General features: G+C 39.0%; 2 protein-coding genes across 3 annotated transcripts in view; one reads left to right on the top strand and one right to left on the bottom strand.

Moving 5' to 3' along the window:
* Positions 1 to 2,685: 2,685 nt before the first annotated feature.
* CCDC47 (coiled-coil domain containing 47) lies at positions 2,686 to 21,768 on the bottom strand. 2 transcript variants are annotated; one of them, XM_032429957.1, is made up of 13 exons: positions 21,583 to 21,768; positions 15,572 to 15,840; positions 15,049 to 15,156; positions 14,172 to 14,346; positions 12,507 to 12,628; positions 12,211 to 12,276; positions 9,694 to 9,795; positions 9,380 to 9,490; positions 8,554 to 8,639; positions 7,170 to 7,228; positions 6,714 to 6,823; positions 6,325 to 6,492; positions 2,686 to 4,408 (listed from the first exon to the last, which is right to left on the bottom strand). In XM_032429957.1, the coding sequence occupies exons 2-13, from the start codon at positions 15,833 to 15,835 to the stop codon at positions 4,328 to 4,330; spliced, it is 1,452 nt and encodes a 483-aa protein (XP_032285848.1). In that variant the 5' UTR covers positions 15,836 to 15,840; positions 21,583 to 21,768; the 3' UTR covers positions 2,686 to 4,327. The 2 variants fall into 2 exon arrangements, with proteins under 2 accessions (XP_032285848.1, XP_032285849.1); XM_032429958.1 differs by lacking the exon at positions 21,583 to 21,768 and adding an exon at positions 17,349 to 17,380.
* The window catches only part of DDX42 (DEAD-box helicase 42), a 47,878-nt gene continuing 35,366 nt past the window's right edge, over positions 9,429 to 21,940 (top strand). The window contains exon 1 of the mRNA XM_032429953.1: positions 9,429 to 9,512. The gene's annotated coding sequence lies outside the window, so the exon portion shown is untranslated. The remainder of the gene's footprint in view (positions 9,513 to 21,940) is intronic.

Here is a 21,940-nt window from a genome sequence, read left to right on the forward strand (position 1 = left end):
TTTTCTTTGGACATCCCAAACGCCCCTCCAGCACCAGACTGACAAGCTGCAAAGGGAAGACCCACTCTTTCTCTGTGCCTCAGGTTCCTTATCAGATTCCTTATAGATCCCGTCAAGTATCGAACACTGGCTCTGACCCATGACACAGACTTATTATACTGGCCCAGCTTCCAAGATGGGAGCGAAGTTCAGCTACATCCAAACTGACGGAAATATGCGAATGTGAACGTAAACTTTGCCAGGGACTCAGGACCTCATTCAGTTTCATGTACATCACTTTGATCTTATCTAGTGCTTTAACTTTCTAAAGCAGGACCCACAGTTTTCTCTCATTTTCAAAATAAGAGGCCTCTCTCCGCAGCAAACGGTAAACTGACAAAAGCAAGATGTAAAAATTGAAGTAAAATTCTTGGCGATGTTCTTTAGAAAAGACCTTCTTCACATGTGGTCTTTGGAATTGAGGGTGCCGAAAAGGTCGGTGCCTGAAAAGATGCCAAATGAGGCAGCCATCGCTATGGGGAACTTAAACATGGAGGCTCTTCCCAGCCCGTTGGCCCAGCAGCCATGTCATTCTCTAACTGGATGTTAAGGTCTCACCATCTTCGTGACTGCCCACAAAAGCTAGTGGGAGAAACTTCTGGCCCAGCTTCTGTTGTGACTGTTTCAAGGAGCAAATTTACGTTCACTTTAGTTTTTCTTGCAAATGGACCTCCTAAATCCAGATAACTTAGAAAGCCAGTGTAAAGAAAAGTCAACTTTCAGAGTTTACAAAGACTTCCTGCTTTGCTTTTGACTTGTGATGAGCAAGTTTTGCATTGAACTCCAAGCATCCAGTTTAAACTAAATGCACTGGCCTCCAAGATACCATATAAATTGTCAGAAAGGTAAGGTAAAACTAATTGCCTTGAATACTCAAGTGAGGGAAATGCTTATGACCTTTGGTTTAGTAAATTGAGCAGGATTATTTAATTTGTAGAACGTTTTATATGTCAAAGAGCGTTACACATGTTGCCTATTATATCCTTTGAACAGCCATTTCACAAGGGGGAAGAGCGGAGAATGCCCATTCATATAGGAGGAAACAGACTTGTTCAAGCACTAGGACAGCACCAGGTCCCTGCTACAAACCCAGGACTCTTTCCTGAAGCAAAAAACTGGCCTCTAGCTTTGCTACTAACTTTCTAAGTGATAGTTACATACAAAAAAAGATGCAGAAGAAAGCGATTTAATAAGCATTTAACTTCAAAATGTGATAGGAACTAATTACTTAAAAAGGCCTGGGTGTCTTAAATAAATGTCACACTATTTGAATAAAACCAAAGAGGTGAAATTTTAAAAGGCAGTTAATTTTATTTATTTATTTGGCAGTTAAAATTTGGCAATTTTAAAAGATGAAAATAAAAACAAAATATCCATTAAAGGTGGTAGAGTAGATGCACAGTTCTGCTTTTCAGAGGAAAAAAGTCTGTTTTCTTCTGAAATTGGTATTCTCAGTTAATGGAGCAGAGAAGATGGCGTTCAAGTTGTCTAAGGATTAAAACATTACACTTTCTTCCAAATACAAGTAAATCTTTTGCTGATCACCAAATTCTAGAAACTGAGAAAAGTAATACTTTTCACTATTGTTTTAGCAGTGTGTCATAAAAGCTGCTCCTATTGGGTATAACTGCCTCCTCCCTTTTACATCCTTTCAGATTATTTCATCCTTTCAAATCATTCAAAATGAGTAGAAACAGGAATAATAAGGAAAGAATCTGGGATGATAAAGTTCAGTATTTCACCCATCCCACCAAAACCAACAGATCCTTTGTATAACACTGCTCTAAATAATTTTCATGTCCTATTGGACGGGGGAAAGAGAATACCAATCAATGTTTTTCTTTGGTCTAAGTCTCATCTAAAGAAGAGTTTCAACTTCTAGTGCATGACAGGAAAAGGTTCTATTACTAAGGAAACAGAAAGGTATTACTGTTGCCCCAACCCCCATTCCAAAATACCCTGTCATATTTTGCAGATAAAGTTAGAGAACTCTGAAAGGATCTGCTTGGTTTCCATTGGGAGAAAGGAAAGCAAAAGAGAATAAAGCAAAAATGTACCACTTGGAGAACAGTCCTAGATGATACCTCACATTTTTAAAGTACTGTAGTTTATGAGAGAACTTCACACATATCTCTTGGTATTGACCTACCTGTGAGGTAGGGAAGAAAATAGTTACTATCCTTACTTTGTAGGAAGAAGAACAGAACAGAGACTCAAAGAGGTTACTGACTTGCCCAAAGTCAAGCGCTTAGTATTGACTTTGCTGGCACTATAGCCAGGTCGTTATCTTCCAGTTCGGTGCCCGTTTTGTCCTTGCTAAGTGCCCATGCAATGCACAAAAGGAGGGCTTAGTGGTTTTCCAATGTGTGACAGTCAACAATATTCTCCTTTCATTCATGGGAGAGATAATAGTATCTTAACTAAAGAGGCAGACTTTGGGGAGGAGCCCATTAGTAATATATATGCCTCTAAAAATATAAAACATTCTAAAAATAACGGTAACAAACTAAGGGATTATTATCAAAGTCAACTCCTTTGAAGGGAAAGCATTTCAGCACTGACTTGTGTTGAACAGAAAGAAGAACATTCCTATGGGCTTATACTCTTGAAGGGCAACCCCAGAAAAGTAAAGGCGGCACTCTGAGATTTTTGTCAATTAGTTTAATATATGTCCATAGGTAGTTCATATGAATGCTTAAATTACAAAATTAGCTGCCATGGTCCAAATGTGTGGGACTTTAAGAAAGCTTTTATTAATCAAAAGATAGCTAAGCATATCAACTTTGATTTCTAAAATGTATTTTTAAACTTTGTAAAACAAGGCTAATTCTAGAATTATATAGCATTAAAGTAATTAAATCTTACGTTATTTTTGTTATTTTAATAACTTAATTTCATGAACTGTTAAAAAAAATATTACATTTGCATCTCCCAGTTTACACATTTCTGCATTAACTTAGAAAAAAATCCATGTGAAAAGTTTCCATGCAGTTACAAAGGCAGCAGCACATACTGCTTTCACAGCAACTTGTTATTGCCTCAGAACACACCTGCACATAAAGCATCAACAAAAAAATATCCACCCACCCCTCTCCCACCAAAAAACCCAACCTTTTCCCATCCCCAGCAAAAATTACCTGGTACAAGCAGTGACTTAAAAAATGCTTTCTTTAGGAAGCATTTATAAAATGCAGAGATCTGAACAAGCTAAATGCTCGTGCAGATAGATGGGCCTCTCCCCCAAGAGTTCCCTCCTCAAGAGGGAGAAAGAACTCTCAATAGTTTAGGAAAGCTCATTTTTAAAAGTATATTTATGCATATTCATGGCTATTTCTTTGAAAGAATATACCCAGCCTCAACTGTGGAAGAAATAAAAGCAGAAGGAAAAGCAAAGGGACACAGCCATAACACAGAGAATAGAGCTTCCCTATGAACATCCAATAGTTTGCAACAAACAAGAAGGAAAAACATGTGTAACTTCACATAGACCACTGATCTGATCTAGGTGAAGCAGTTAATTTTTCATGCATTTGTTACTCAAGGAAAACGTACAACCACTTAAATACAGCATTCACATTGTCATTAGCTTGTGGTATCAGCTCAGGAAAAAACTGTGCTCCTGTACTACCTATCCTTAGAATTTTCCATCTACACGTAAGTATCTTAAACCCTATAGATATAACACTGTCATCAGCACCTCCCAGCTACAAAACATACACTGAACTACATTATGTTTTGAGTCCCTGAAATTTCAATACCACATATAGTGTTCTAAATTTTACTTTTTTACAAGGTTAATGTACACACAGAAGAAAACACCAAGCAATGTTTATTGTGCAATTCCAATAGTTATTTGTGGAATCTTGGTTTAGGGTCAGTCTTTATAGCCTTTGCAACTACCCAGTTTAAACAAAAAACAACAATCTAATTATGTATCTATAAATTTCATGATATTTCTTCAAACATCAAAGCACTAAAAGCACTGATGATTCATGTTATAATTTTTAAAATATTTTAAAACTACACAGATCTCATATATCATTCCTTTTATAAAGTAATCAAAATAATTTGGTTATCTGGAAGAGAATTACTGAAACAGAGTCCTTCCATTCCATCTATAACCTCTGTAAAACTCCGAACCAAAAACAGAACAGATGATGAAATAAGGATTTCTTAGTCACTTTGGGAGTGTTTGAACTTTAAGATGAGTTTTGGACTGGTATTTTTTATGTTTCCAGTGAATTCAGAGCTTACAGGTGGCATCAGGACTCCGGTCTCTGGGATGATTTTACATGGCTTTCACTTTGATTTGTTTCATTTTCATTTGCTTCTTCTCTAATTTCTTTTGCTCACGCCTCAAGGCAGCTTCCTAGAGCAAGAAAGGGAATCCAAACTAAGCTCTAAGCACACACAAAAAACCAAAACTAGAATACTGCCTATATTATTATTCAAAAACCTAGTCTGGTACCATAAATAACTTTCCAAAAGACAGTTATAAAAATTGCTAATATCTATGTTGGTTAATGAAAATTAGCTTAAAATGAAGTAAAGGTAACTAAAATCTCAAGTTAGAAAGAAACTAAACACTACATTTAAGCAACTTTGTTATTCTGATTTTTCCTATACCCAGGAAACAGTAACCCAACTTTCATCATAACATTTATGTGTATCTGCCAAGGATTTGTACTTCAGTTCAGAAAAGCTTAAGATTTTGTTTGTTTAGGCTATTAATTGTGCATCTCTTCTTATAAGTGTAGACGTTAAACCTGAGCCAATACTTCAATGCATAATGTTAAACTGGGAATTTTTAACATATTTTTATTTAGGAATTAGGAGGTGATGTCAAAAGAGAAAAAGAAGCCCCAAACACATTATTTTAGTGGCAAAAGTCACTGGGTATTATTACCTGTGCTGAGGGAAGCCTTAGAGGCCACTAGATTATTTCAGCTGCAACCTCAAACTTAGTTTTTTTGTTTTTTTTTTAGAGGTTTGGGGTAGAAATGTCCTGAGAAATCCTCCACCGGAGGATCAGAAGACACGGAATAGGAAAAACAGAAGCATGTACTATATACAGTTACTGATAGCATAACAGATTATGTTTCAAAGGGTGATTTGTAAATTGGTGGTTTGGGAACTACTGATTATGTTACTTTCAACACTAGATAAGAAAAAACTACCTATACAGCATGGAAGCCATAGCTGTGCTCCTGGTTAAGTACCTTGTGTAACTGAACCGGCGTTGTTACCCCGCTTTTATGGGAAAACAAACAAAATCAAATGACAAGTGGTGAGAGAGGATAAATGGGAGGAGGCCCGCAGTGCCCTGGGCACTTCCCTCAGTGGCATCAGTGACACTCCTGCACGTGCAGCGCCACACAGCAGTCTGTTCCTTGGCAGCAGGTCTCCTCCACTTCTAAGGATTTTCTTCAGTTCTCAAGATTACTCTTGTTAGAACTCAACATCTCCCAGAACTTTGTTCTCTTCTTTTTTTGACCAGCATTTACAAGGTTTAAAATTGTAGAGCTGGACAGTGGCATCTTATTTCACAAAAATGTGAGAACATGCTGATGTTTCACACATAACATACTACAGCCTAAAAAGCTCTTGAGTTTGAGATTCTGGTTATGTACAAAATAGAAAACAAAAATACAAACAAAAAATATTAGGATTCTCTAATTCTCTAATCAAATTAAATATTTTATAAAACAAGATGCATTGGACCATAGGGCATATGTGCTGACTTCTATTAAAATTCCTAATTTCCTTCTACTTCAGTTAAGTGTTTGGCTTGAAAGATGATAGTGGAACTTTCAAAATGGGATTGTGCTGGGGAAAGGATAATTTATATCATTCTCCAGGATCACAGACTCAAGCTAACCTGGTTTGAAAAGGATGGATTATGGGCGCCTGGGTGGCTCAGTTGGTTAAGCGACTGCCTTCGGCTCAGGTCATGATCCTGGAGTCCCGGGATCAAGTCCCACATCGGGCTCCCTGCTCGGCGGGGAGTCTGCTTCTCCCTCTGACCCTTCCCCCTCTCATGTGCTCTCTCTCTCTCATTCTCTCTCTCTCAAATAAATATTTAAAAAAAAAAAAAAGGATGGATTATTTATTCTTCTTAATAGTGCTATCAGCTAAGTAATAATGTCCCAACTGCAGAGAAAATGCTAAACTTTTATGTCTGTGTACATTCCTACACAGAATTACCTTTACAGTCAATATGGCATAATAGGCGCCCTTCTAAATCCTAGTTTTACCACGAAGCAGGGTAAGAAAAGTCCGTCTTACCTCCAGCCTGCGCTGTTTCTCAGGATCTTCCTCGTTCATGATTCGCTCCTTCTCTGCCCTTTTCTTCTCCTCGCGCCGAGACTGTGCAGCTTCCTGTCTTTGCACATGTGTCAGCTTCAAGAAGTTTTCTTCTACTCGAGCTCGGTTTTTATCTGCTTTCTGTTTGCCCTTTTCCCCAAGAAACAAGGCGTTTCATAAGAAATCCATTTCAATCCAACAGAACCAAGTCCCATTTAGTATTCTTTTATAAAACTATTCCCATTTAGCACTTTCAGGTCAACTAGCAAACTAGCAAAAATAAAATTGCTGAAATCATCGCTCTCTGACTCCCCCGAGGAGGAAAACAACAATAAAAGGTGCCAACTTATAATAAAGGTTGTGGGTCTTACTTCTCTGTTGAGTCGGAACTTTTTGGCTTTATCAATAGAATAAATCACCATGTTCATCAGGGGCAGCAAAGCCTCCATATCCTTTGGGTAAGTGTTACCTGAGCCAGGCACTGGAAAACAAAGCCATTTTCCTATTGAGTTAATGGCAGCATTAATGCTTCTGGGTCATCCAACTCTTTTATTTATTATTTATTTATTTATTTATTTAATCCCCCCTCTCCTTTTTTATTAATAGACTCCTTTCTCCAAGTGTCTTAGGCAGCTAAAATGCAGCAGAAAATAGAAATTAAAATAAATAAAAGGATCTCTTATTGAAGAAACCCCAAAACCAATAAGCAGGCAGGCATGGGGTTGGTTTTAATGTAGTTTTTTATGGCTATCATTTAGGAGGGAATACTCTCCTTAAGATCCTCTCACAGAAAATGAAGAACCCAGGCAAGACCACAGAACACTTACCATTAAATGTAAACAATAGTGTCCTCTTAGTGTCAGGTAGCTTTAAAGGCTGACCTTCCCTGCCATAAAAGAAAGGCTATTTAGAAAGAACATAAGAAAGATACTTTCCATTCACGTATGTCACCCAATTCACTTAGAGGAACAGATTCCTGCAGATAATCAGCACAGTATTTGGCTTGGCATCCCCAAGTTAAATATAATCTCAGAGCCTGAAGGAGCTTTACAGGTCCCCTGGTCCACTTGTCTTATCTGATGGATACATTCCCAAGTGATCTTTATCCTACACTTGAACACCTCCAGTGATGTTCCCCAGGCAGGATATATTCCTCTCACCTGGGGAGCCAGAAATGAGCCTATTTAAGTATTAGGCCTGTATTTTAATAATATTTTTGCTTATTTTGATGCATTTTTGTTTTATTTCCAACTCCCACTCTATCTTCCTATAATGAAGCATCTTTATTTTTGAGTCAGGCTCAGAATAAATTTAGAAATGATCTACTATAGCATATATAATTTAGTTCTGACTCACCAAAGATTCCTTCGTAATCTTTAACTATCAACCCTCTCTCCTCCCCTCACACATAAAAGGCTCCATGAATGTCAAAATGTGATACTCTGCCCACAGTGTTGTTATTGAGTTGAGCAAGGCAAGGATGATGCAACACGATCCACAGGTATAAGGACCTGAATAATTCTGACCTACAACTAAAATCCAGATTGGCTTTTAACTGTACTTAACTCCACAGATTATGAGAGAGAAGCCCTTAACCAAAAATTTAGGTCAGAACCAATTCTACACCAAGGGTAAACTTAAATAAGTATGCGCTCCTGAGATAGGATGTGATTTCAAACAACAAATTTAAGCTCTGAATATCAACATCCAAAAAGCCAGAAACTCTGCATATTGAGAGCATCTGATAACACACTAGGAAAGAATATAATCACCCAACTATTCAAAGAAGAAAGTCAGAAAAGGCCATGAAATAAAATGCAGAGATCTGCAATCAAACATAAATCAAAATCACAGATTCGTATCATAAATTAAAAAGGGGGGGGGGAAAACTTCCGACTACAAAGGACAAAGAGATTAGCAATTTGCATTTTCTTAGTATCTGCCATCCTGTAAGAGTCTCATCTACCTCACTGAATGGCTGGTGCATACATGCGGCGACCCATTGCAAACTCGGGGGCTTATTTGTTTGTCTCCCATAGGATTTCAATTACCTTCATGACACATGCAGTCAAAGCAAAGGAAAACTTAGAATGCCTGTCATCAACTTCCCTCACTCATTTGGTAAGAAAAATTGCAGAAGCACCTTGCAGGTGTTTCAACACAGAAAGCTAGTGGGGACAGTTAATTTCAGTATTTTTATCTCATACGTACTCTTGCATAATTTTTGGACCAGAGAACTGGTCTGAAAAATGAACGGATTCAATCTTGTCAGCATAGTGTGTAAGAAAGTGAACCATCTGAAATAAAGAAAAAAAAATTTTTTTTAAAGTAGGGTTTGATGCATTTCCCTTTTTTCATAAAGATATTCACTCCTTAGTCCTCCTTGATTTTTCACAACAGCATTACAGTTAAAGCTTTTGAAAAATGAAGTTTAAATAAGGGATCTCTCTACAATGAAACTAGCACCTTTCTTTAGTCACACCAATGATCAAATTTCTTCTTATTGAGCAGCTGAAAATATATCTCAAAATAATGTTCTGAACAAGAATGAATGCCCGAAGATAAAATCTAAAATAATTTCAGGGGATTCTCCATAAACACATCACCTTGAACTTACATTAGAACATCTTTGAGCTACTCTGTATTTTTATGATGCTAAGATGTGCTTGCTGTTACCATTCCATAACCAATAAAAAAAAATGGTTCTCTATACATTTCTCTTCTACACTAACTGAAGCTAGGAAAAAATGGACTAAATGACATGGTGATAAGGATTAATGCTGTAGTCCTTTTACAAAAACTTGGAAGCCATTAGCAATCCTAGGAATAATTTGCTCTTGATTCAGAGAGAATTATTTGACTAATCAAACTGTCTCTTTTGACAAGTTAATCTATTGCTTAAAGAAGGTATTTTAATGTTTGTGTGGGAAAGGAATAGAGCAGTGTCATAAAATGAAGAACTTGTGCAGTGTGACTTTTAGGGGGAGTGCCCTGTAATCGCTACAGTCTGCAAATGTATGTCTTCTTTTGCATTTACCTTTGTATCCATCATTCCCTCTGTGACTTCTCCCATCTCTGACAGGATGGCCAAGGAGTCTGGCAGTCCATACTTCGCTCCAGACTTAGGTTTGTCACTACAAAACTCACTCTAAAGGAAGAAGTAATTAAAGGTAAGACATGATATTTTATTATGCACAAACTTTTTTTTCCTCAAGAGAATATGTTCTGACCTATTTTAAAGTGGTGCTTAATAATTCAAGTGATATAATTAATTACCCTATGCTCTAAAGTTGAATGCCTGTGTAATAAAGAGAACAGTTCTACATGTATTTGAGTTGGAATGAGACATACCAGATCCTGCATCTCTTTCTGGAGTCGCACCAAGGCTTTCCGAGTGCCAACAGCAAACACATAGGTATCCATGTCTTCATCATTCATGGTTACTTTTATTTGCTTTAAAAACAACAACAACAAAACTCACCTGTTAGGTTCTGTGATAGGCAGAGTTCTATGATGGCCCCCCAGAGTCCCACCCCCCGGTGTCTACATCCTCCCCGTGAATGTGAGGAACCTCTGAGTATAATGGTTATCACTCCCGTGATTATGTTGTGTCATGTGGCAGAAGGCTGCTGATCAGATGACACTGAGTCAAAAGGGACTTTATCTTGGAATGCCTTAATCAAGTGAGCCCTCAAAAGGGACTGGGCCCTGGTTGAAGAAAAGAGTTGAATTGAGAAAGGGCTTATGGGGGGGGGGGAAGGGGACCATGTGGCAAAGACCTCAGAATGGCCTCTAGGAGCTGAATGGTTTCCAGATGGCAACAGTAAGAAAATGGGGACTTAAAACCATGGGGACCTGACTTGTCAACAACCTAAATGACCTTGAAAAGAGGACCCCAAGCTCTCGAAATTCAAGTTGCTTGAACATTTGGACTTGCTGGGAGGACAATGTAGCCAGAGAGGGCCTGGAAGCCCTCTGCATACCACCCCCACTCCCATACCTTGCCTCTCTTCCATTTGGCTATTCCTTAATTGTATCCTTTATAATAAACCAGTAAATGTAAGTAAAATGTTCCGTGAGCCATTCTAGCAAATTACTGAACCCGAAAGAAGGGCCATGGGAACTCTTCATTTATAGCCAAATAGTCTCAGAAGTACAAGACTTGCCTGGGACTTGCAAGTGGCATCTGAAGTGTGAGTAGTCTTATGGAACTGAGACCTTTAACTTGTGGAGTCTGGCACTAACTCCAAGTCAGATGTGAACTGAACTGAATTACTGGACACAAAGCTAGTATCTGGACAACCAGAGAACTGGCTGTTCATATTGGGAAACGCCACAGATAAACAGTTTTTAATACACTGCATTGGACCAGGGAGATAAAGTTATAAACCTCGAGTCTGGTATGATAAAACATAGCACTATTTGTCACATTAACTATATCTTAAAATGTCTGGGTCAAAAATGATCAGTATGTAGAGGGAAGTGTTAAAGTAGGGAAATATAGCAAAGACCTGGCAAGATGGCAGCTCTAAAAGGAAAGGCTTTCTGCTCTTCCATCATTGAGCAGAAATTATACAAAACAACTTAAACAAAACCCAGAAAAAGGGCTAAAAAATACACAGAATCGTGTTTGTTGAGGCTGTTTGTCTTTGCAGAAAAAATAAGAGATAAAACGATGGCTGACTCAGGAAAAGATACTAAATCTACCTCAAGAAAGAATAGAAAATGATTAAAACAACACTCTAAAGAGTAATTTCCACAAAAGGATAGCTGAAGATGCATCAAAATTTCCTTTCTACCTAATAAGATGGTATCTAGTAAGAGAAAGAATGACAGGACTCTTAACTGATGAGGCTTTAAAAATTAGTGGATTAGGGGCGCCTGGGTGGCTCAGTCGTTAAGCGTCTGCCTTCAGCTCAGGTCATGATCCCAGAGTCCTGGGATCGAGCCCCGCATCTGGCTCCCTGCTCGGCGGGAAGCCTGCTTCTCCCTCTCCCACTCCCCTTGCTTGTGTTCCCTCTCTCGCTCTCTCTCTCTGTCAAATAAACAAAATCTTTAAAAATAAATAAATAAATAAATAAAAATTAGTGGATTAAACCATTAGTGGCCATATGAGAAAAATTAAAATGAATAAAAGATATAGATTTGCAACTAAAAATGAGACCTTTAATAACAATGAGTTTCAATCCAATGACATTTCAAAGTATCTAATCATATTACTAATACAGTACTTATTAACCAAATACTACTTTGTATTTTGACATATATGCAGACATCTCTTGTTCTTCTAGTTTATATAAAAGAGACTGTATATTTTTGTATATTTTGGTTTCTTGTAGCAGTGGGAGCCAGCACAATTATTTGTTGAATAAATGAAGGGGGGGGGGATTTGGCATTTCTGACAAAGGATACAATTTGCAGATTAACATGTTGATTTAAATAAAGGGAAGAAGGTATACCAAACAATAAGGTCCCCAGATCATGATTTGAACTTCAAGATGTATTCTTTGAAGCAAACAATATTTAAGAAACCCACCTTACTGTCAAAGATAAAAGCATTCACAAGGCACAGAGTAGGATGTGAGAGCAAACTGTGACAACTATTTTTCCCTCCATCACCCAGGCTGATTCAGCGAATTTACCTAGTGAGAGAATATTATCTCCTTCCCTACAAAAAGCACACGTTCCCCACTCTCCATGGTTGGTACACTAAGTAGAAGACAATCCATCAAAATAGAAAAGAGTCCATTTTTGACAAGGGACACAAGTTGCTTGAAATTCAAACAGAATCCAGGCAAGGAATGAAATAAGCTCTAAGAAGTTAAGAATTCAGTCCGTACAGAGAAAACCAGCAGGAAGAATACATACCACTTGATCACTCACTGGTCTCATCATCCGGGCCAGGACATTCAGTAAGTCTTGTCTCTTGAGGAACTGAAAAAACAAGAGAATAGTTGCAACTTTTATTACTATAAAGAAAAGACCTTGAAGGGGGAATCGAATGTTTCAAGAAATACACTCTACATTTGCCAAATAGTCGAAAGATGATTTTTACATCTTTTTTTTAGCCAAAAAACAAAGGATGAGACCATGAACTTGGATTTGGAATCACATTGAAAAACAATTAAAGAGGATATACATCGTACCAGAAATTCCATACTTACCCTCAGCTGGATAAGCATCCCTTCACAGCACACTCGGCCAGAACACCACAGGTTGTAGATATGCTCATTCTCCTGGTTCAGCTTTCCTGTGCTTGTGGCTTCTTTGTTAGTTCCATCATCCCCTAGGGGTAAAACCACTTAATGTGATTTGCTGAAAATGTTGGGGCCTAATCACCACACTTCCTCCACTCTGACACCCAAATGATCATAGTTTTGGGGAAGCAATACTTTACTATCTTACAGAACTCTCCTTTGGACATACATTAGAACAGATGGTCATCATTCCTTTTAATACTCTTTATTGTCTCCATCAAAAAATTAAGGATTCTAGGGGCGCCTGGCTAGTTTAGTTGGTAGAGCATGCGACTCTTGATCTCCGGGTTGTGAGTTCAAGCCCCATGTTGGGTGTAGAGATTAATTAAAAATGTAATCTTAAAAAAAATAATCATGGACTCTAGTGTTACTTGTTAATGATGATTAGCTTGGAATATAAATTTCTCAAAAGTAGATACAAAATGGAGCAAAGTCAGTTTAAATGTCTCTGTCAAAGGTTAAAAACAAAAACTCCTATGCAGTGAATAAAAAATACCATTAATACAAACAATTCACCACTCCCTTCTGTGTTACCTATGGATTAACTTTAACCAAGTTTGGTTTTCCAACAGCAACATGGTAATAGTGCTATTAAGAGTTCTATTTTAGATCTAGAAAGAGCTCAAATTCCAATCATTTCCTCTCTTCATTTAATTCATTAAGTGTACAAAAGAAATTGTTCAACATCACAAGGTAAAGCAGACCAACACACCAAAAGAAAACACATTAAGGGGAAGTGGAAGGCGTTAAAGGCTGTTTATTTTTTTCCTAATTTCCAAGTCAAAAAGTACTCTGAAATACTATGGTACAGTGGAGAGAGGGAGCATGGACATTGAAAGCAGGTAGACCAAGTTCTAATATCATGGTTGCAATTTAATAACTTAGACAAATTTTAACATTTCTGGACCTTAGTACCTCCTTAAGAAAACAGAAACTATATATCCAACTGACAGTATTGTTACAAAGATTAAATAAGAAACAATCTATGCAAAGTACCTAGCATAACATATAAACAGTCTGCTAAAGAGCTGAGCAGATGGGTACTTGCTTACTAAAAGGAAAAAAAGTGTGAAAGGCCAAAGTGAGGTGAAGGTGGGGTGAGTTCGCCTTACTCCCTACACTACACAAGTACAGGGCTTCCTCTAAGGTATACCTTTTCAGTGGATCCGAAACTAAAGTTCCCAGAACTTGAGGAAATTCTGAGGGATTTCTGATTTCTCAAAGATGAAATGAAAGCATTTATCAAGCTACCTAAAATGTCAAAATTCCTTGTTTTCAGCCAAACTTCTATCAACTTGTTTTAATAGCACTATCTCATGCTAATCAGAAGAGACTAATCAATAATTGCTAACCCTAACTAGCAATTATTGATTAATGAAAAATTAGAAAATTACTTTATAAATGCAATTAATTCAGTACATAAGGCCTAATAAAAATGGGATCCTTCTTGATCCTTCTTGCATCCTCTTCAGCAGTCCATGAAAGCAGTCAGATGCTTATACTGAGGGGAATAAACAGTTTTTACTAGGTGGTGTTCAAGCATACAGCTGGACTTGTATTAGCCTAACTTACCTACTAAGGTAAAGTTGCTCTCCAAAAGCTCTCTATGAGTGTTAAACCAGGCTTGAGCAAGACGGCTGTTTTTATTCTTCCCAATGATATAATTCATGATGTAGGCGAGCAGACCAGTCACCATCAAAATTTCTAGATAATAACTCTCCCAACTGTTCTGGAGGTGTGCAGGAACCTAAAGATGAACAATCATTCCATTTAATCTTGGCTGAGGTTGAAGGATGGAGTCTAACTCATGGGATAAAGGAGCATGAGAGAAGTTGATAATTTAGATAACTGTCACTGAATATGGTCATACTTTGAAAAATATGCTCATTTTGGTTTTCTAGGTCAGCTTTTGAAAAGATTCTTTAAGGAAATGTGAGGACAAATGGAATAAAATGCTGGAAAGACCTTTGTATTTTTTTTTTTTTTTAATTTCTTTTAAAGATTTTATTTATTTATTTGACAGAGAGAGAGACAGCGAGAGGGGGAACACAAGCAGGGGGAGTGGGAGAGGGAGAAGCAGGCTTCCCGCCGAGCAGGGAGCCCGATGTGGGGCTCGATCCCAGGACCCTGGGATCATGACCTGAGCCGAAGGCAGACGCTTAACGACTGAGCCACCCAGGCGCCCAAGACCTTTGTATTAAACTTGATTCTGAGTCTACCCCTAAATAAACCCAGTTTCTAGTCTCCTCATCATTCCTTGATAAATAAAACTAGGAGGGCTAGAATGATAGGGGTTGCTTCTCTAGGTGTGGAGTTTTATCAGAAGAATTGATGTCAAATTCTCACTATTACATCAACACTAGCTATATGTCACCAATTATATTTCTGGGATTAGTAACAGCCAGATATTTTGTTGGTTAGTTTGGAATTCAGAATCCTGTATACCTACATCAACAATTGTTATTGGGTCTTTATTTTTGCTAGAAGAAGTATCTGGTTTGTCTTCATAACCTTCAAATTCTTCATCATCATATGGCTCACTCTCCGTATCTCCCTCCTACAAAAACGAGGAACAATCTGTTTTCCCCTACAAATGTGGCCAGCAATTGCATCTCATTTTTGTAGGCCATATTTGTAGAGGAAAACAGACCATGTAAGCAGCAGCACAGAACACAGAAATATTCCATGTTGGTAACAAATGATAACTCTCCATGCATTTGAACTCTGATACAATTCTCACCCACACACAGTATCTATTCTCCACCCCTTCCAGCCAGGCTCTCTATAGAGAAGAAAAGATGGAACATACCACAAAACATCTAGAAGAGCTCCGCCTACCAAACAAAAATTAAGATAGCAGAGAATAAAGATCTCCTTAGAGCTGGGTGTTACTTTTAATGTCTGGGGAAAGTACCAGTTACAAATCTTCCCATCCTTCCACTTTCCCAAGAAATCAAGAAAAAGAACCTCACCTGGGTATCTGCATCTTCAAAATCTCCTTCTTGGTTTTCATCCTGCCCTTCTAACTCCACAGTGGTCTCGTCTTCATCATCTTCAGTTGTTATCACCCGTTGAGGAGATTCAGTAACAGAATCTTCTGTGACATCCTCAAATTCAGCAAAGTCATTATCATCGTATTCTACTATGTCTTCCTCATCCTCAAAATCATCAAACTTGGCTTCAGAGACACTCCCGAACACCAAAAGGACAACACAGAAAGCAAGGAAGGCTTTCATTGCATCTAAAAATGAGTTAAAAAATAAATAAATAAACCAAAACCCTAAATGGACAGCCATTCTTCTATACATACCAATCAAATTTTATAAATAGTTAAAAAATAAATCTGTGACTCTCTCCTACTTTTTAAAAATTTAATACAATTCATTTCAGGTAGCGTTATACAAAGAGCAATGAGGTGAGGGTCAAGAGGTCTGGGTTCTAGTCTGGACTCTGTCACTAGTTATCTGTGAAATCTTGGACAAGTCCTTTAATTTCTTTAGGTGGTTTCTTTTTTTTTTTAAGATTTTATTTATTTGTCAGAGAGAGACAGGGAGAGAGAGCACAAGCCAGGGGAATGGCAGGCAGAGGGAGAGGGAGAAGCAGGCTCCCCGCTGAGCAGGGAGCCCGATGTGGGACTCGATCCCAGGACCCCGGGATCATGACCTGAGCCGAAGGCAGACGCTTAACCGACTGAGCCACCCAGGTGTCCCTTTAGGTTGGTTTCCATTAACACCGTGTATTCAATAAGCATTTAGGAACTGGGAGGTACTATAATGAAATAAGAATGAAATGCAACTATTTACCTGTTAGCAGTAATACGTTAATAGAAAAGCCATTCGTCCTTAGATCAACTTTATGTGTGGATATGTGAACATCATCATCATCAAAGCAAATGTTTAAGATACAAAAGTTCTAGGCCCTGTCCTAAAGGCTTTACAAAAAACCACTAACTTAATCCCCATAACAACCCTTGAAGAAAAGTAACATTAACATCTCTGTTTCACAGATAAGTAGAATGAAGCACAGGGATGCTAAGTAATACAAATACCAAGTGGCACAGAGCTATGATTTGATGCCAGTTAGGCCTCCAGAATCCCTACTATGAACCACTTCTCAAGCTGCTTCTCAAATGTAGACCAGTGGCTGTGATTTCACATCACTTGCTTAAAGTAGTAATTTTTTCTAACAAAATTGTTCCTAGTGTACATGATGGAATTAAATACATCAGCATTACACAGCTTTCTGAAAAGAACACTAGGTATTCCACCATCTAAAAAAGTTTCTGAACCAACAAATATAATGAAATCAGATTTGTGACAAAAATGTGCCAAATGATATGAAAACATAGAGGACAATGAAATCATCTTACCAAACCGGTAAGGCTTTACCAAAAAAGGAGAACATATGATCTAGAGTTTGAAGAGTAGTTAGATTTAAACCATCAAATCTATTTAGGCTGTATTTCTAGCCCTCCCTTCTCATCTAAACGCCAGCCCTATAGCACCAATTGTGTAACAGACATGTCCATTTTCATGCCCTACACACTTTTTCTGTATAGGGTCAAATAATAAGTATTTTAAGTTTTGTGTACAACATACTGTTCTCCATTACACATTCTTCTTTTTTAAAACAACCCTCTAAAAATATGTAAAAACCATTTTTAGTTCATAAGCTATACAAAGACAGTCTGTCTCTCAGGCTACAATCTGCTGACCACTGCCCTACAATCATCTCAAAATCAACAGGTACCTGGGGCGCCTCGGTGGCTCAGTCAGTTGAGTGGCTGCCTTCGGCTCAGGTCATGATCCCGGAGTCCTGGGATCGAGCCCCACGTCGGGCTCCCTGCTCAGCGGGGAGCCTGCTTCTCTCTCTCTCTCTCTCCCTCTGCCTGCCTCTTTGCCTACTTGTGCTCTCTATCAAAAAAATAAATAAAATCTTTAAAAAAAAATCAACAGGTACCTGAATCTATCTCTATGTTAATATCAATCCCATTTTTCCAGTCTTACTTGTTGAAAAGAGCAAGATATTTAATTTCTCGTTTTCTTTTCCCTTTGATATCTAATCAGACATCAAATCCTGATGTTTCCTTCTTTGGTTCCCAAAGCCACCATGATAATCCAAGTTATCATCACCTGCTGAAGAATCACAGTGTTATCCTAAATGGTCTCCCCACCACAACTCTCTCCCTACTTCCTACTTGTCTTCCAAAAAAACCACATTGTCTTCCTAAAACACAACTTTTATTACATAAAAATTCAATAACCATGAAAGGCTAACCAATTCCTACAGAATACTATAAACTCTTCTGGCTCTCACTGCTTTCCATTAGATGATCCTACTATACCTAATCAAATGTTCCCTCACTGAACATATCACCACATCAAATACTATGCCCAGAGAAGGAAAACATCATAAATTTGCATGATACTTTAGCTTCAAGGATATGTGTTACTAACAGTATTACTTGTGATAGTAAAAAATTTGAAACTGTTGGGTTAAACTGTGGGTACATACAAAAAACAAATTTATTTTTTGTCCATTAAAAATTGTTACAAATGAAGTAAGAACCCCTCTTGTTTTAAAAGCAAATACACAGGGGTGCCTGGGTGGCTCAGTCGTTAAGCGTCTGCCTTTGGCTCAGGTCATGAACCCAGGGTCCTGGGATCAAGCCCCGCATCGGGCTCCCTGCTCGGCGGGAAGCCTGCTTCTCCCTCTCCCACTCCCCCTGCTTGTGTTCCCTCTCTAGCTGGCTTTCTCTCTGTCAAATAAATAAATAAAATCTTTTTTAAAAAATATTAAAAAAAAGAAGCAAATACACAAAAACGAAAAGGTTTAGAAGGGCATATATCTATATATAAGTAGTTATTTTGTATGGTAAGATAATAGGCATTTTGCCTTTACTTTTTAATTTTCCTATAATGTGATTTTGTAGTAAGTTCTTTAAAAAAAATAAAATAAGGGACACCTGGGTGACTCTGTTAAGCATCTGCCTTCGGCTCAGGTCATGATCCCGGCCCACATTTGGCTCCTTGCTCAGCTGGGAGCTCACTTCCCCCTCTGCCTGGCGCTTCCCCTGCTTGTGTGCACACACATGTGCGCGCACTCTCTCTCTGACAAATAAATAAAATCTTAAAAAAATAAATAAAATAAAAGCCTGGTTCCTGTCCTCAAGAAGAGGTGCTGCAGTCTATGGGAGAGCTATATCACAAAGCCCTGAAATAACATTTTTTAGAAGTTTGGTATAATGGAGCATTGGGTTCGTAGACCCAAGTCAGGGAAATTAGGCTAGGAAGGCCAGCAGGAGCCAGATCATAATGATCCTTATTTAAATACCACACTAAGAAGTTTGGATATTTAGAATCAACTAAAGGGTTTAGGTAGGAGAGTGGCACTATCAGATTTGCAATTTAACCCTGATAGCTCATACATAGGGTGTACTGGGCTTCAGGTGGAATAGGGTACCTGAGGCAGGAAAAATAAAAGTGGCTGAGATAGTTAGATAAGAGATAAAACAATACTGAACTGGCAGTACTATTGGGGATGAACAGGAAAACAATTTGACAGATACTAAGAATTATACTCGTCAGCATAAAATGACTGGATATAGGAATATGGGAAAGGAAGATCCAGATGATTCCAAGTTTTGGCTTGATTCATAGCTGAACAAAGTCATCCTTGAGATAAAGAATAAAGGAGGAAAAATTGGGTGGGGGGAGGCAATAAATTAAATTTAGTACCTGTTGAAAAGCTTGGAATGTTTTCAGGTAGTATGTTAGATGATTAACATTTATCTCTTGATTTTCACAAAATCCCTATAAAAAGGATTACCAATTTTATAGACGGAGAAAAGAAAGTAGTTTGAAATATGTCTGGAGTTCTTAGGACAGAAGCCTAAGATGGAAATAGAGATGGTGCTGGAATAGATGAAATCCCCAGGGAGTATTAAGAATTAGGTTAAAAAACAAACACCAAAACTCTTGAAACAAATCATAACAGCTAAGAGGTGGGCATAATAGGAAGAAGCGGAATGGGAAACTAAGAAGGAATGGTTAGAAAAAAAGAAGAGGGGCTCCTGGGTGGCTCAGTCAGTTAAGCATCTGCCTTTGGCTCAGGTCATGATAACAGGGTCCTGGGTCTGGTCCTGAGCTCTCTGCTCAATGGGGAGCCTGCTTCTCCCTCTCCCTCTGCCTGCTGCTCTGCCTGCTTGTATTCTCTCTCTCTCTCTGTCAAATAAATAAATAAAATGTTTTTTAAAACTTCTAAAAAAGAGTAGATGTTAAAAAGTTCTCATCACAAGAAAAAAATTTTAAAAAAAGAAAAAAGAAGGGACTCTGGTCAAAGTGGTATCATAGAAGTAAAAGGAGAAGCATATTTCTAAGAAGGGAACAGAACTGTCTTTTTTTTTTTTTAAAAGATTTTATTTATTTATTTGAGAGAGAGAGAGATAGCGAGAGCAGGAACACAAGCAGGGGGAGCGGAAGAGGGAGAAGCAGCCTTCCCGCCAGCAGAGAGCCTGACTTGGGGCTCGATCCCAGGACCCTGGGATCATGACCTGAGCCGAAGGCAGACGCTTAACGACTGAGCCACCCAGGCGCCCCAGCACCAGGGGACATTTTATGGAAAAACATAGCTGCCTTCTCAACGCTAACCTTAAAGAGGTTTGTGATATGTCTCCAAACATCTCTAGTTCCTTTAATAATCTTTTATTACACTCAAAAGTGGAAGAAATATGAAAAAGTGCACAAACTTTGGTGGAGTTACATTTGGTTTAAAACATTAGCTCTACCATTTACGAGCCATATGATCTTGGACTAATTACTTAAAATTCCCTGTTCCTCACATACAAAAAAGGGACACCTATTCAGTATTTGTCTCATAAGGCTGTAGTTGGTATTACAGGAGATATGTGCCTGGCATATAGAAGGCATTCAATAAATATTAGTTCTCATTACTTCCTTCAAGCCCTGTGCCTATGAACACCCTTTAAGATTTAAAAAACTTTTAGTGCTTCCCTTTCCAGATCTCAGTTTTATACTTTTTCAAATAGAAGCAAATAAAGATTAACATTGGCACAGACAACTTGATTAACTGCCAAAAAGTCTGATCATTTCAAATTGAACTTCCACTTAGAATGTTCACACATTGGAACATTTCTAAGATAACTCAGCATTGTAACACGACCTCTTCAAGGTTATTTAAGTTAAAATTATCCAAGCCACTTATATCTTGGCCTTCCTTCTGAGAAGTTTCTCTGCTGCACCTGTCATCTCATTTTTCAAAGGCACAGCTCCCTGCCAGGCCACCCAGTCCTGAGAGTCCTGGGGCAGGGAACACAAGCACTAACAAGTCTGGTTTGATTATCTCCCTAACTCACTCGGTAGTCTCTGAGTAACTGGGTCTGGACTTAAAAACCTGAAGAGGAATAAGTGGGGAAATCATTCCTTGTTGTCATTTTAGATTAGGCCTTCTGACAACTGCCAGACTACCAGACTTCTGGAAAACATGCAGACATTCTCCAGTCTCCTTACACCCGTTGGATAAAAACCGTCTTATGTCAGAAAACTTAAGACTGACCACAGAGGTTGTTGCTTCTGTTAAGCCACTGGGGTCTATCCAGTCTTTCCCACCACGGAGAATCAATTCATCCTAACGGTTATACTCCATTCTTCCTGTTGCACACTGTAGCTTCCTGTAACTTTGCCCTTCTAGTTGGCATATGCCCATAGCTCTGCGAGCAAGTTCTCAAAAACCGTTAAAATCACCCCAACCCCGAAGACCAAGAGAAAATGGGCCTTGGGGTGGACGAAGTTTGTTTTCTGTTTTTAAGAAGGTCAGGAAAGGTGAGAAGGCGCGATCCATGTCACCCCGGGCCTGACTCAGGGGGGCTGGGTGGGAAACGGGACCTGGCTAGGCCACGCAACTTAAAGTCACCGCTCGGCCTGGCCCGGCCCCACCGACTAACGCGTCATGGCCCGTCTCGTACCTGTACTGCGGCTAGAACCCGGCCCAGTGCTCCTGCGGCCGCCGCTTCTCGGCCCGGCTGCCACCTGAGCGATCACCGCGATTTTACTGCCCCCGATCCCTCTAGGACACAGCCGGATCAGGGAGCTCAATCACGCTGAGCTACTCTTCACGTAGTCTCCGCCATCCGTTACGTAGAATGCGTGCGGACTGTCCGCGCCTGCGCGCGGCTGGCGGGGGGGAGGGGGGAGCGGAATGCGGCCCCAGGAACCGCGCGAGACCTCCTCCTCCCCCGCCCAGCGGAGGCAAGGTGGGGCTGCTGGGAAAATTACATAATCCCGGCCTCCTGGCCGGAACTGTCCACGCCGATCCCAGCCTTC

This window comes from Phoca vitulina, unplaced genomic scaffold, assembly GCF_004348235.1.
Source record: "Phoca vitulina isolate PV1807 unplaced genomic scaffold, GSC_HSeal_1.0 scaffold41, whole genome shotgun sequence".
Lineage (NCBI taxonomy): Eukaryota > Metazoa > Chordata > Mammalia > Carnivora > Phocidae > Phoca > Phoca vitulina.